Below are 14,668 nucleotides of genomic sequence, written 5' to 3'. Positions count from 1 at the left end.
TATTGTGTTACTATAGTTTTAACTTTAACATAGAATAATTTAAATAGCTTAGGAATTACTCAGAACAGAAAACTAAAAGAATTCACCATTGAGTCCTCCAAGTCTCATACTTATTTTTGAAGAACAATACTTTTTCTGAATATTATCTGTGTTTATTAGCGAGACTAAGGTGTCTGTATTTTTTTTTTAATTATTTCTGGGCTGGGGATGTGGCTCAAGCGGTAGCGCACTTGCCTGGCATGCACGGGGCGCTGGGTTCAATCCTCAGCACCACATAAAAATAAAGATGTTGTGTCCACTAAAAAATAAATATTAAAAAATTTTCTCTCTCTCTCTCTCTCAAGAAAATTATTTCTTAATTGTAGTTGGACACAATACCTTTATTTAATTTATTTTTATGTGGTGCTGAGGATCAAACCCAGGGCCTCACATGTGCTAGGTGAGCGCTCTACCACTGAGCCACAACCCCAGCCTTGTCTTTTCTGGAGTCGATTTATTTTTTCCCTGTCATCCTTTTCAGTTTTTCAAGTTTATTAAATTATTGCTATAATTTTTAAATTGCTACTTTTTCACATTTGAATACATTTTTAAATAGTTTTTTTTAACCTTTTATTGATTGATTGATGTATTTTTATGTGGTGTTGAGGACTAAACCCCCAGTGCCTTACCCATGCGAGGCAAATATTCTACCATTGAGCTACACCCCAAGCCCCTGAATACATTTCTTTTATTCTGTCCTCATGGTTAGATTAATAGATTTCTTTTGTTTAAAAAAACTCTTGGTATTATTTATCAATTTTATTGTTTTCTCCTTAAACATTCATTTTGCTTCTTTATTTTTCCTCTTTAGCTAAGCTTAAATATTTTAATTTCTTTTTGTACTTTTTGAATGCTTTATTACTTTATTTTTAATTTTTTCTTATTTAATTAGAAACATAAGACAGTGAATTTTCTCCTGGGCATAATTTTGGCCATATCCCAAAGACTTTAATATTAATATATTTATTATCAACATTTTCTAAATAATCTGCCTTGGGAGTTAAATTATTTAGATGAGAGTTATAGAAATAGCTTATGATCAATAAATTTCATTTGATTTGTTTTAATCTGGGGAATATGCTGGGATGTTTTTGAATCATAATGTATGTTAAATTGTTATAATGTCCATGAGAAGAGTACCTATAGTATATAAAGTTAAACATTTGTCCATTCGATGAGGATGGGATATGCAGAGAGCATTGATCATCTTAGGATGGTTAGGAAAGGTCTCTTGGATAAACTGACAGATTTAAATGAAGTGAGGGAACAATAAAAGCAAATGCCTTGATAAATTGTCTATGTTTTACTTAACTGAAAGATTTAATCTCAAGTCTGTCTTTCTAATTAATCTATTGTGTACTTATACTTCAAAAATGCTGATTCAGAGAACACCTCTTTGCATTGTTATATAAAGCATTTTTAATGTCATCACATTTGGCTTTAAGTACCATAAACTGATTAGCTTATAAACTAAGAAGTTTATTTCTCATAATTCCAGAGACTGAGATGTCTAATATCAAGGCCAGTTTGGTGTCCGATGAGGACCTGTTTCCTACATCACAGATGGTGCCTACTTGCTTTGGCCTCACAAGGTAGAAGAAGCAAATGAGCTTCCTTGGATCTTTTTATAAGGCACTAATCCAATCTGTGAGCACTCCACCCTTGTGAACTAATTATCTCCCGGAGGCCCGAATGCCTAATATTATCACTTTGGGGATCAGGATTTCAACATGTGTATTTGGAGTGGAGCTACAACAACCTCCAATTTCTATCCTTCCGAATTGTGAGATACATGAGAGAGCTTTTGCAGAATTTTGTATACTTCAGGTTTTGTTTTTTTAACTACTTTCATTATCAGTTCTGCTATTGCCACTCTATAAGGAATTCACATAGATTACCATCTTGTTTTAGTTAAAATTGTACTATAATTAGATAGTACTTTTTCAATTGCGTTGTGTGTGATTAGGGTGTTCATGTAGTTTCTCAGTGGTGGTGTTTTCTTTGCAATTTCTACCTATCTTCTTTGCTTTGAGTTTAGGGAATGGGCCTCCCATAAGCTAGTATCTATGCAACAATTTTCCTAGAAGTCTGCTTTTCTCATTTTATTGAATACTTAAAGAAAAGTCATTTATTAGAATAACTTGTCAGTCTTAAGTTTCAAATTAACTGTTTTTTTAATGACTCAACAGGTTGGAATTAGAGGCACCAATATAGTTGTGCTTGGAGTAGAAAAAAAATCTGTTGCTAAACTTCAAGATGAAAGAACTGTGAGGAAAATTTGTGCTCTTGATGATCATGTCTGCATGGCTTTTGCAGGTACTTATGGACCAACAATAATGATGCGTAATAGTATTCTAGTGCAGTGGGGCAACACAGTTGGCCCTACTATTGCAATTTGCTGTATATATGCAGTATATATAGTTATACTTCATAGCTTATTGAAAACAAACAATATAACATTTGTAAAATAAAATTGTGACTTTATAAACTGGGATTTATGATAATGCTTTGGTAATAAAGCATAAATGTTAGAAGAAGTGTTTTAACTCCTTAGAACTTTAGGGAGCAGTTCTCCTTTTAAGCTGTTTGTGTGTGTGTGTGTGTATGTGTGCGCACACACGCTTTGTTTTGTTTTGTAGTGCTAGGGATTAAACTCAGGACTTTATGCATGGTAGGTAAACACTCTAACATTAAGCTATTTACCTAGCTACTATAAACTTTTTTGGGGGGCGGGTTACTGGAGATTGGACCCAGAGGTGCTCAATCCTTAAGTCACATCTCTGGCCTTATTCATTTTTTAAAAATTTTAATTTTATTTTTTTTAGTTGTTGATAAATCTTTATTGTACTTCTTTATATATGGTGCTGAGAGTCAAACCCAGTGTCACACATGCCAGGCAAGTACACTACCACTGAGCCCAGCCTCAGCCCCCTTTTTATTATTTTAGTTTGAGACAGGGTCTCTCTAAGTTGCTTGGGGCTGGTTCTGAACTTGTGATCCTCCTGCCTCAGTCTCCCAAGCCACTAGGATTACAGGTGTGTGTCACTGCACCTTCTAACTATCAACTTTTTATTTTGAAATACTTATAGATTCCCAAAAAGTTTCCAAAAATCTCAGGAAAGTTCACTTTAACTTTACCCAGTCTCTCTCAATGGCCATACCATCAAAACCCATAAATTCTTATTTGTATATTTAAAGAGTTTTTACAGATTTCACCAGTTTTATATGCATTCAATTGCATGTGTATGTGCATATTTGTAGTTATACTTACCACAAGTATAGGTTCATTTAGTTACCACCACTGTCAAGATACACAAACTCTTCTATCACAAAACACTACCTATGGTATTCCTTCTCCCCATCTTTGACCTCTGGAAGCCACTAATCTATTTTTTAAAAATTCAATTTAATTTATTTTTTTTAGTTGTTGATAGTCCTTATTTATTTATATGTGGTGCTGAGAATGGAACCCAGTGCCTCACACATGCTAGGCAAGTGTGCTACCACTGAACCATAGCCCCAGCCCCTACAAGTCTACTTTCTATTTTCAAATTTTGTCATTTTCAGAATGTCATATGAATAAAATCGTATGATGTATATAGCTTTTTCAGTGGTCTTTTTTCATTCAGCATAATTTTCTTACAATTCATCCAAGCAAGTTATTGCATATATCAATTATATTTTCCTCTTTTAATTCTGAGTAGTATCCCATGGTATGAATGTATTGCAGTTTGTTAACAGCTTAGCCACTGAAGGACATTTGGAGTAGTTCCAGGTTTTGCCTATTACAAATAAAGTATTTTGAACATTTGTGTATAGTTTTTGTGTGAATATAGGTTTTCATATCTCTTGGTTGAATACCGTAAGAGTATCATTGCTAGATTGTATGATAATGCATGCTTATTCTCATAAAACACTTCCAAATTTTATTTCAAAGTAACTATACTCTTTTATATTCCCACTAGCATTGTATGAATGGTTCATTTTTTCTACATCCTCAACAGCATTTGGTGTTGTTAATTTTTTTTTAAGAGTGAGTGAGAGAGAGAGAATTTATTTTTAATATTTATTTTTTAGTTTTCGGCGGACACAACATCTTTGTTTGTATGTGGTGCTGAGGATCAAACCCGGGCCGCATGCATGCCAGGTGAGCGTGCTACCGCTTGAGCCGATACATCCCCAGCTCGTTAATTTTTTTTTTAATTTCAATTTTTTTTAATTTATTTTTTTATTGGTACTGGGGATTGAACCCAGGGGTGCTTAACCCTGAGCCATATCCCCCTCCCTTTTTATATTTTATTTAGAGACAGGGTCTTGCTGAGTTGCTTAGGGCCTTGCTAAATTGTTGAGGCTGGCTTTGAACTCGAAATCCTCCTGCATCAGCCTCCTGAGCCACTGGGATTTACAGGTGTGAACCACCATGCCCAGCCCAGTTTTTTTTTTTTTATTTTAGAAATTCCTATAAGCATGCAGTAATATTTAATTGTGGTTTTAATTTGTATTTCCCTCGTGGTTAATGATGTTGAACATATTTTTCATGTGCTATTTCCCTTTATACAGTGGATAAGACATTATCTTTTTTATTTTGTTTTTGCTCATTTTCTAAGTGTGTATTTTTAAAATAGTTTTTTAGTTGTAGGTGGACACAATGCCTTTATTTTATTTTTATGTGGTGCCAGGAATTGAACCCAGTGCCTCAGCAAGCTTGGTAAGCTCTCTACCACTGAGCCACAACCTGGACCCCTTTAAGTATATTTTAAGCTGGAATTTTATATTGAAGTTTAAAAATCTTATTCAGCAAAATGTAGCTCTTATCCTATTTCCTTTTGGAATCAAGTGAATAAATATAAAAGATAAAAATCATACGAAGTATCTTTTCTGATCAAAATGGAATGAAACTAGAAATAAGTAGCAGAAGAATAAAACCTAAAACTTTACAAATAAATGGAAAGTAAGCAAAATACTCCTAAATCGTCCACAGAGTGGGAGAAAAAAAAAAAAAAGCCCAAAGGAAATTAGCAGATATCTTGAGAGAAATAAATAACTGAACACACAGCAGCCTTACCTAGGAAATAGAGTTAAAGCAGTGTTACAAAGGAAATATAGATGCAAACACTTATATTGAAAAACAGAGACCTAACTCAACAACCTATATGTTAAAAACAAGATGAGACAAACTAATTCCAAAGCTAGAAAAGGAGAATAATAGAGATCAGCACAGAGTGAAATAAAAGAGAATAGAAAAATAATAGAATATTAATAACACCAAAAATTGGTTCTTTGAAAAGGTGAACAAAATTGACAACTATATTGACTAAAAAAAGATTATTGAATCAAAATAAGAAAAAAAGGGAATTTTACTGCCAATTTTAGAGAAATGGAGGATTTTAAGAGAGTACTATTGTATACCAACAAAATTTCTTCAAATACACAGATCCCTTTAAGTACTCAATATGAAACTTAAAATCTCAATAGGCATAACAAAGAAATTGAATCAGTTACCAAAGATTCCCAACAAAGAATAGTCCAGGATCTAATGACTTCACTGGTAAATTCTACCAAACATTTTAAAGAGGAATTAATAAATCATTTTCAAACTTGTCCAAAAAATTAAAGAGAACACCTCTAAATTAATTTTATGAGACTGATACTATCAAGATTCCAAAAGCAAAGATACTACAAGAAGATAAAATTATAGAAACAATATTGCTGATGAACAGTGATATAAAAATATCAACAAAATACTGGCAAACTGAATTCAACATATTAAAAGGATCATACCTCATGACCAAGTGGAATTTATTTTTGGAGTGTAAGGATGGTTTGGCATAAGAAAACTAATCAATAAAATACATCATGTTAACAGGAAAAGAATATTCAAGGAAAAAATACATGATCTTATCATTTGGTACAGAAAAATGCATTTGACGAAATTCAAAATTATACTCCTCAGAAGACACTCAATAGGAGCTGGGGCTGTAGCTCAATGGCAGATTACTTGCCTTGCACAAGGGAGGCACTGGGTTCGATCCTCAGCACCACATAAAAAAATACACATTGTAATAACGTGTAATAATAAAGGCATGCTGTCCATCTACAACTACAAAAAAGTTTTAAAAAACACTCAATAACTACAGAATAAAAGGAAATTACTTCAACATAATTAAGATCACATATGAAAAACCCACATCTTATTGGTAAAACACTGAAAAGCTTTTCTTCCAGAATCAAGAATAAGACAAGGGTGCCTCTTTTGCTCTGCTCCTATTCAATATAGTAATGAATGTCCTATTCAGAGTAGTTGTGCATGAAAAAGAAACAAAAGGCATCCAAATTATGAAGGAAGAAGTAAAATGTTTACAGACATTGTGATCTTATAAGTAGAAACTCTATCAATTCCACACAAAGATATTGTTATAAATAATGAATTGAACAAAGTTGCAGGGCACAAAATCAAAACTCAAAAAATCAGGTGCATGCTCTCGTAGAGTATTAACCCTAGTATGCTCAAGGCCATGGGTTCAATTCCCAGTACAGCAAAGGAAAAAAAAAGATATAAAAGAATTCAGTCATTTCTAAACCTAACAGTGAGAAATTTGAATAGTAACTTTTAAAAATTTTGTCATGCTAGGCACAGAGGTGCATGCCTTTAATCCTACTTACTTAGGAAGCTGAGGCAGGAAGATCACAAGTTCAACTTGTAAAAACTTAGGGAGACTGTCTCGAATAAAGAACTAGTAAGCACCATTTACTAGTTCTTTATTTATTTTGAGACAGAACTGTCTCAAAATTCTGACAGGGGATGGTACTAAGAGGCAGAATATTCCTAGTTTCAATCTGTATTCACACACATACACAGAATTCATTTACAGTAACATCAAAAAGAATAAGATACTATTTTAGAATAAATTAACAGAAGGTAAAAGACTTCTATGCTGAAAAATATAAAATGTTGCTGAAAGAAATTAAAGAAGATACAAAGAAGTAAATGCCCCTCATTTATGAACTGGAAGACTTAATTTATTATGAACATACCAGTACTATCCAAGGCAGTATACAGCTTCAGTGGCATTCCTATCAAAATCCCAATTATATTTTTAATAAAATCTATTTGAGGGGCTGGGGATGTGGCTCAAGCGGTAGCGCGCTCACCTGGCATGCGTGCGGCCCGGGTTCGATCCTCAGCACCACATACCAACAAAGATGTTGTGTCCGCCGAGAACTAAAAAATAAATATTAAAAAAAAAAATTCTGGGCTGGAGATGTGGCTCAGCGGTAGCGCGCTCGCCTGGCATGCGTGCGGCCCGGGTTCGATCCTCAGCACCACATACCAACAAAGATGTTGTGTCCGCCAAGAACTAAAAAATAAATATTAAAAATTCTCTCTCTCTCTCTCTCTCCTCTCTCTCTCTCTTTAAAAAAAAATTCTCTCTCTCTCTCTCTCTCTTCCCTCTCTCACTCTCTCTTTAAAAAAAAAAATCTATTTGAAATTTATGAAATCTCAAATGGCCCTGAATTGCCCAATCTTAGAAAAGAACAAAGCTGGAGGTCTCATATTTCTTGATTTAAAAACTCAATACAGAGCTGGGATTGTGGCTCAGCGATAGAGTGCTCACCTAGCACATTCGAGGCCCTGGGTTCGATCCTCAGCACCACATAAAAATAAATAAAGATATTGTGTCCAACTACAACTAAAAAAAAATAAATATGTACTTTTTAAAAAAGACCTCAATACAAATGGGCATGGTGGAGCACACCTGTAATTGCAGCAGTTTGGAGGCTGAAGCTGGAAGATCACAAGTTCAAAGACAGCCTCATCAACTTAGTGAGACCCTGTCTCAGAATAAAAAGTAACGTGGGCTAGAGATGTTGCTCATTGGTTAAGCACCCCTGGGTTCAATCCCTGGTACCAAAACACACACACACACACACACACACACACACACACACACACACACAAACGTTCTGAAGTCCTTATTCCCACTGAGTTCAAAGCCAGACTTCGTTATCTACTATACCTGGACTATGGACAGAGTACTTGAATGCCCCTTTCCTCATCCATTTGAGTACTTCATTGATTTGTTACAAGAATTAAGGGAGTAAACATATGATTCATTGAAATAGTGTCTGGGCACAGTGGTAATTCCAGCGACTCAGGAGGCTAGGTAGGAGAATCACAAATTCCAGGCCTGCCTCAGCAACTTAGTGAGGCCCTAAGCAACATAGTGAGACCCTGTCTCTAACAAATGAAAAGATCTCCGGATGTGGCTCAGTGACAAAGTGTCCCTGAATTCATCCCCAGTACCAAAAAGAAAAAAAAAAGATGTCTGACGTGTGTTGAACAGATATTATTATTACTACTAGTAGTACCATATATGGTTAATGTATAAAAAGCTCAGGCACAATGGCACAAGACTATAATCCCAGTGGCTCAGGAGGCTGAGGCAGGAGGATCATGAGGTCAAAGCCAGCCTCAGCAACCTAGCTAGGCCCTAAGCAACTTAGCAAGACCCTGTCTCAAAATAAAACATAAAAGGGGCTGGGGATGTGGTTCAGTGGTTAAGCACCCTCAAGTTCAATCCCTGGTACCTAAATAAATAAATAATAAGAAAGGATGTGGCAAAATATGTACTAGCTTAAGAAAGTATCCATTTTATATTTATATGAATATACATGTATAATATAAAGCAATTATAATATAAAATGGCAAGTTACAGAAGAACATGTATAATATAATTATATTTATGAATTTTGGAATGGTAGCTTTTGTTTCCTAGTTTATAGTGAGCATATATAAAAAAATATAGTTTCACTTTGAAAAAAATGACATTTTGTTGATATTGTTATACTGTGCTTTAAATGTTTAGGAAACAAACCTTCAGAAGAATGAAAGAATCTTTTTAAATTATATATCATATGGAGTTCTATTGTATAAATTTTATATAATGATAGTATTTTCAAGATAATGTGGTATAAATTTAAAATAAATTGAGAGCTCATTTGTTCTCTGTGTGGCTTGCTTTTAAACAAAATGAAATTATGATTTTAAATGCTTTCCCCAAATAGAATTTGTTCTCTTTTGCCTAACGAAATGATGGATATAATTGCTACTTATATTCAAAACAGACATATAAAACTATATTACTTATAAAGTTTGGCAAATTTATCATTGATTATTTTTTCCTTGAATCAGTTATATTACTACTTCTTTATGTCACTTAGTTTTGTATCACATTTCACATTGTAAAGAGAAAATACTTTGGCATACCATATCTGATTATATTTCTTTTTTAAAAAATTTTTTTTATTAATTGCTCAAGACAGTACAATGACATATCATATATTTGATTCAATACAAAATTACATATCTGATTATATTTCTAATTGAAGATTTTTGTTTGTTTTAAATTTTTTGCAGTATCGACTATTATACCTAGGGTTTCCTGTATGCTAGGCAAGTGTTCTACCATTGAACTACATCCTCATTGCTTTAAATTAATTGACTAATTAAGACAGATCCTTGCTGAGTTGCCCAGGCTGGCCTTGAACTTTTAGTCCTTCTGCTTAGTCTTCCTAGTGCCTGTGATTACAGGTATGTGCCACCATGCCAAGCAAACTGACTGAAGTTTTCATCTGTAGGGTAAACTAATCAATCTCTTGCTGTTTCTTTATCTTAGATAACTTTTGCAAAGAGAAGAGAATTGGTTTCTTTTCTTTAACTGTGTATGTGATGATGATTCATACCCTACATGAGTGTTAGGGGGATTGCAAACAGGTTCAGAGAGTTTCTTCATTGTTAGCTAACATTATCTGTCTTCAGATTCTTTCGGGTTTCTAGAAATAGGTTTTGAAACTCTGTTGAAGGGAATCCATGAAAGATGGATAGTTATGTAGATTTTATAAAACTGTGGTTTTTTTTTTTTTTTGGCAATCTAGTTAGTATTAAGAGAGTGGGGAAAGAAAATGGCCAAATAAAAGTCAAATGCTAAATAAATCCTTAATACAAATGTTTGTGATCATTTTATCAGTTAAAGTTTGTAGTCAGTTTGTTATTCCTTTGATAGAACACATCTGTTTCCTTATGGAAGTATTGAGAACTAATCACAAGACATTTTGATATTGTAAAAGCAAAGTCATATGTTTTCTTTTTCTGGCTGGGTGCAGTGGTGCACACCTATAATCCCAGCTACTATGGAGGCTGAGGCAAGAGGACAAGCTCAGCCAATGGGGCAAGACTGTCTCAAAATAAAAAATTTAGAGTTGGGTTGTAGCTCAGTGGTAGAATACTTGCACAGCATGTTATAGGCCCTGGATTTTTCCCCAGCATTGAAAAAAAGTTTCTTTTTTTCTGTTTCAACATCTTGATTTTTAAATCTTGATCTTAGGCCAAAAAAATTATGGTTTTATTAAATGCAGTTTTAATTCAGTGGAAGTATGTTTCACAATATAAAGTAAAACTCTTATTTTCAGGAGATTAAATCTAGCTTATTATTAGTGTTTAAATCATTCTTTTTACTGGGGATTGAACTCAGGGGCACTCAACCACTAAACCACATCCCCAGCCCTATTTTGTATTTAATTTAGAGACAGAGTCTCACTGACTTGCTTAACAACTTATTTTTGCTGTGGCTGGCTTTGACTCGTGATCCTCCTGCCTTAACAGGAGCTGAACCCAAATCGCTGGGATTATGGTGTGTGTCACCATGTCTGGGTCTTTTTTTTTTTTTTTTTTTTTTGAGCTACATCCTTAGCCCCTAAACCATAAATCTTGAAAACTATTTTCTTTACCAAAAAGAATGCATCAAATTAAGTTTGAAAAGGAAATAAATCAGAATGTTTAAGTGATACCTTATATCATAATTCCTTTATAAAGGTCATGTATTGAGAAAAAAGATGTTATAAGAAAGGTTTGATTGGAGAAGGAAAATATGTATTATGAAAAAAAGTATTTTTGTAAAATTTTGACTATTTTTATAGGATTGACTGCTGATGCTAGAGTAGTAATAAACAGAGCCCGGGTGGAGTGCCAGAGCCATAAGCTTACAGTTGAAGACCCAGTAACTGTAGAATATATAACTCGCTTCATAGCAACTTTAAAGCAGGTAAGCTAATATTCTATTAGGTTTCTTCAAATCAGTTAAAATATCTAATCTAGTAATAATCCATTGTTTTAGGTTCTGTCATAGAAACAGTACAGCTACCCCAAGCATTTGATCTATTAATCTACTAGATACTTTATTCTTTCTCACAGTTAATTCACAGTCACACTCTTATTTAGATAAAAATGCATTGACTTAATCACTAGATATCCCAGTCAATTTCAATTCTGGAAATTATATAAAACTTAAAAGAACATAAGTCTATAATCTTTTAAGGCAATTTCTACACTTCTGGAGATACAGATACTAGCATTCTTTAATTTTTTTTTCCAAAGAAATGCCCATTTTTTTTCACCTATGAACCTAAACACAGCTGATCAAGTTTAGATATGACTTCTTCTGGAACCCATGCATAGATACGTGGTTTAATGATAAATGTAATCATGATGTATACAAGTATTATTTTTCTCTTGTTTTACGTGCATTTTGTCTATGGCAGCAGAGGCTGTGCATAGAATTTTTATGAAAAGAATTGTAAATTTGTAACAATGGGATTGGGACTGGTAAGGTCTGGGGCAGAAGATAGATCTCATGAGCACCTTTTGTACTTTTATATTATTTTAACCCTGTGCATATATAATTTTTTATTTAAAAAAATTGATGAAGGGGATATAGCTCAGTTGGTAGAGTGCTTGTCCCACATGCACAAGGCCCTGGGTTCAATCCCCAGGACCACACACACACACACAAAAAAAAGTTGATTAATCAAAAAAAAAGTAAAAAGTCTTCTCTAAAGTATATTTACAGAGCAACTACTTCATGCCTAGAGGTACACTAGGCACATTAGGAAGTACAGAGGAATTAACACATAAACTTTATTTTCAAAGAGGTTCAAGTTTAACTATTAACATTGAATTCTGAAGTGGCTTTTTAAAAATTCATATAATAAAATTGAAAAGTAAGAAAATAAATAGAAAGCTGGGTACCATGGCACATTCCTATAATCCCAGCAGCTCGGGTGGCTGAGACAGGAGGATCACAAGTTCAAAGCCAACCTCAGCAAAGGTGTTGCGCTAAGCAACTCAGTGAGACCCTGTCTTCAAAATACAAAACAGGATTTTGGGGATGTGGCTCAGTGGTTGAGTGCCCCTGAATTCAGTCCCATGTACCTCCCCCTGCAAAAAAAAGGAAAATAGACACAATATATAGACAAGACCAGGAAGAAAGCTACTATTAAGCTGTTTCAAACCACATAATTAAACACAGACACAGAATTTTATACAGTTTATATAAAGTTGCCCAAATTTTTAGTCCTTAGCTTTCTATCATGGCTGCTTTTTTGTATGACATGTAGGAGCACCAGTCTCAGTGTGAATTCCATCCTTGGAGCACAAATCCAGGAAGTTCCCTGGCACTGAAGTAATAAGAAATATAATTGGTTTCCAGTGCCACTTTGTCTGTGAGAGAAAAAAAAACAACATGCTTTTTATTCAAGAGAAACAAAGGGTCCCTTGTCTTGGGACTGAAAGAAATATCTCACTTGGGTTTTTAAGTAAAGATAACAGTATAAGTGAACAGAATATATTTGTTAATAATAGTATCAAGTAAGGATACTGGATGATAATAGTAGCAATTATAGTGTTCCTCCAGGTAAACCAAGGATGTGCTTCAAAAGTATATAACTCATTGAAGTCAGTTTTGCTGAGAACCAAGATGGGTATGGCATGAACACTGTTCTCTACTATTAAAGAGGTTACAGTCTAGTTTGTTACCAAAATGTACACAACACAATAGGAAAACATTTTGAGAACATGTAAGTCCCGAGTACCTCCCCCTGCAAAAAATGAAAGGAAAATAGAAACAATATATAGACAAGACCAGGAAGAAAGCTACTATTAAGCTGTTTCAAGCCACATAATTAAACACAAACATAGAATTTTATACAGTTATATAAAGTTGGTTTTATTTTATAGATTGTATACATTAATTTCTTTCAAAATTTGTTATGAATTGAAATTAGTCCAGAAAGAATTCTGAAAATGTGTAGAATAAGAATTAGAAAGGGAGACCATTTTGATAGCAATGCTCTATTAATTATTAGAATTTGTATGTAATAATTGATAGTGTCATTCTAAAAATAAATTTTATTTTTCAGAAATATACCCAGAGCAATGGACGAAGACCTTTCGGAATCTCTGCCTTAATTGTAGGTTTTGATGATGATGGTATCCCAAGATTATATCAGACAGATCCCTCTGGTACTTACCATGCATGGAAAGTGAGTCTTCAATTTGTTAATACTTTTTGAGAAATTGAATAAATGTTTTCACTTTTAAATGCTTAATAGCAGGCGGGGGTTGTGGCTCAGTGGTAGAGCACTTGCCTAGCATGTGTGAGGTACTAGGTTCGATTCTCAGCACCACATGAAAATAAACAAAGGGCCACCAACAACTAATAAAATATCTTTTAAAAATAAATAAATAAATAAATGCTTAATAGCTTTCAGGAACATGACAAAATTATGTTGCATTAAAATGTTTGCACTGGCCAGTGTTATGAAAAATTGTGCTCTATATGTGTAATGTAAATTTAATGAATCTTGTCATATATAACAAATTAAAATTAAAAAGCAAATGTTTGCACTGTCAAAACCTTTATAAATATAGTCAGCTGGTCAGAAATTACAATTTTTGGATAATGAAATGCCTTGGTGTTTATTAATCACAGGATCCTTTCCTTACTTTTGAAAAGATGTGACAGACCTAACTGACAAACCTAAATGGCCAAATAAGAGAAATACTGTCTAGTTTCTATTGAGCATTCATTTTTTTTCCAAATTAGTATTGATTCATATAGATGCTTGTTTTGAGTAAAATAGTGTTTTTGCTTTTAGTGAAGAACTAGATGGGCGCTTAAACTCCATACTGAAATGCTTAATGTGTTCTCTATTCTAAGTCAGTCAGAGCACCCTAAACTCTGATATATACTTATTTGTTAGTATACAGCAATGACCTCTACATAATTTGTGGAATGTAATTTGTTTCTTGGATAAATTGTTATTCTTGTATTTGTACCAAACTGCTTTGTTTATGGTGCACTCAAATCCAATAAAAAAGCCCAGAAAAACTAGTAGCAGTTTCTAGAAATGAATTTTTATATATTCTCATAGAATAAGATGACAGTTCAGAAATGTGACTTTATCAAAAGTTTAAGTATATAGGTTTTAAATAATTTCCTGCTGAGTTTAGTTTACTATTGCCAAATAAATTAAGTGGGAAATATTGCTATGGTCTTTATGCATGTCTTAAGAAATTGGTTGACTCTGATCATATGTGTAAGATACTGTTTCATAAACCAGTTAACCAGCTGGGTGCAGTGACACACACCTGTAATTCCAGAGGCTCAGAAGGCTACTACAGGAAGATTCCGAGTTTTTGGCCAGACTTAGCAACTTAATGAATCCCTAAGCAATTTAGAGATACCCCATTCTCAAAATAAAAATGGCTGAGGATGTAGCTCAGTGTTAAAGT

At 33.7% G+C, this 14,668-nt stretch overlaps 1 protein-coding gene across 3 annotated transcripts in view; it reads left to right on the top strand.

Moving 5' to 3' along the window:
- Positions 1 to 14,668, top strand: part of Psma8 (proteasome 20S subunit alpha 8) — a 54,849-nt gene that overhangs the window by 10,497 nt on the left and 29,684 nt on the right. The window contains exons 2-4 of one of the 3 annotated variants that reach the window (XM_026388088.1): positions 2,229 to 2,241; positions 11,017 to 11,141; positions 13,294 to 13,416. In XM_026388088.1, coding sequence (XP_026243873.1) covers positions 2,229 to 2,241; positions 11,017 to 11,141; positions 13,294 to 13,416 — 261 coding nt within the window. Of the gene's footprint in view, positions 1 to 2,228; positions 2,356 to 10,998; positions 11,142 to 13,293; positions 13,417 to 14,668 lie in introns of all 3 variants that reach the window. The other 2 variants (XM_026388087.1, XM_026388086.1) reach the window with 2 other exon arrangements.

This window comes from Urocitellus parryii, chromosome 13 (assembly GCF_045843805.1).
Source record: "Urocitellus parryii isolate mUroPar1 chromosome 13, mUroPar1.hap1, whole genome shotgun sequence".
NCBI classification, from domain to species: Eukaryota; Metazoa; Chordata; class Mammalia; order Rodentia; family Sciuridae; genus Urocitellus; species Urocitellus parryii.
Note: the sequence above shows the minus strand (reverse complement) of the source record. Positions and strands in the feature narration are given on the sequence as shown.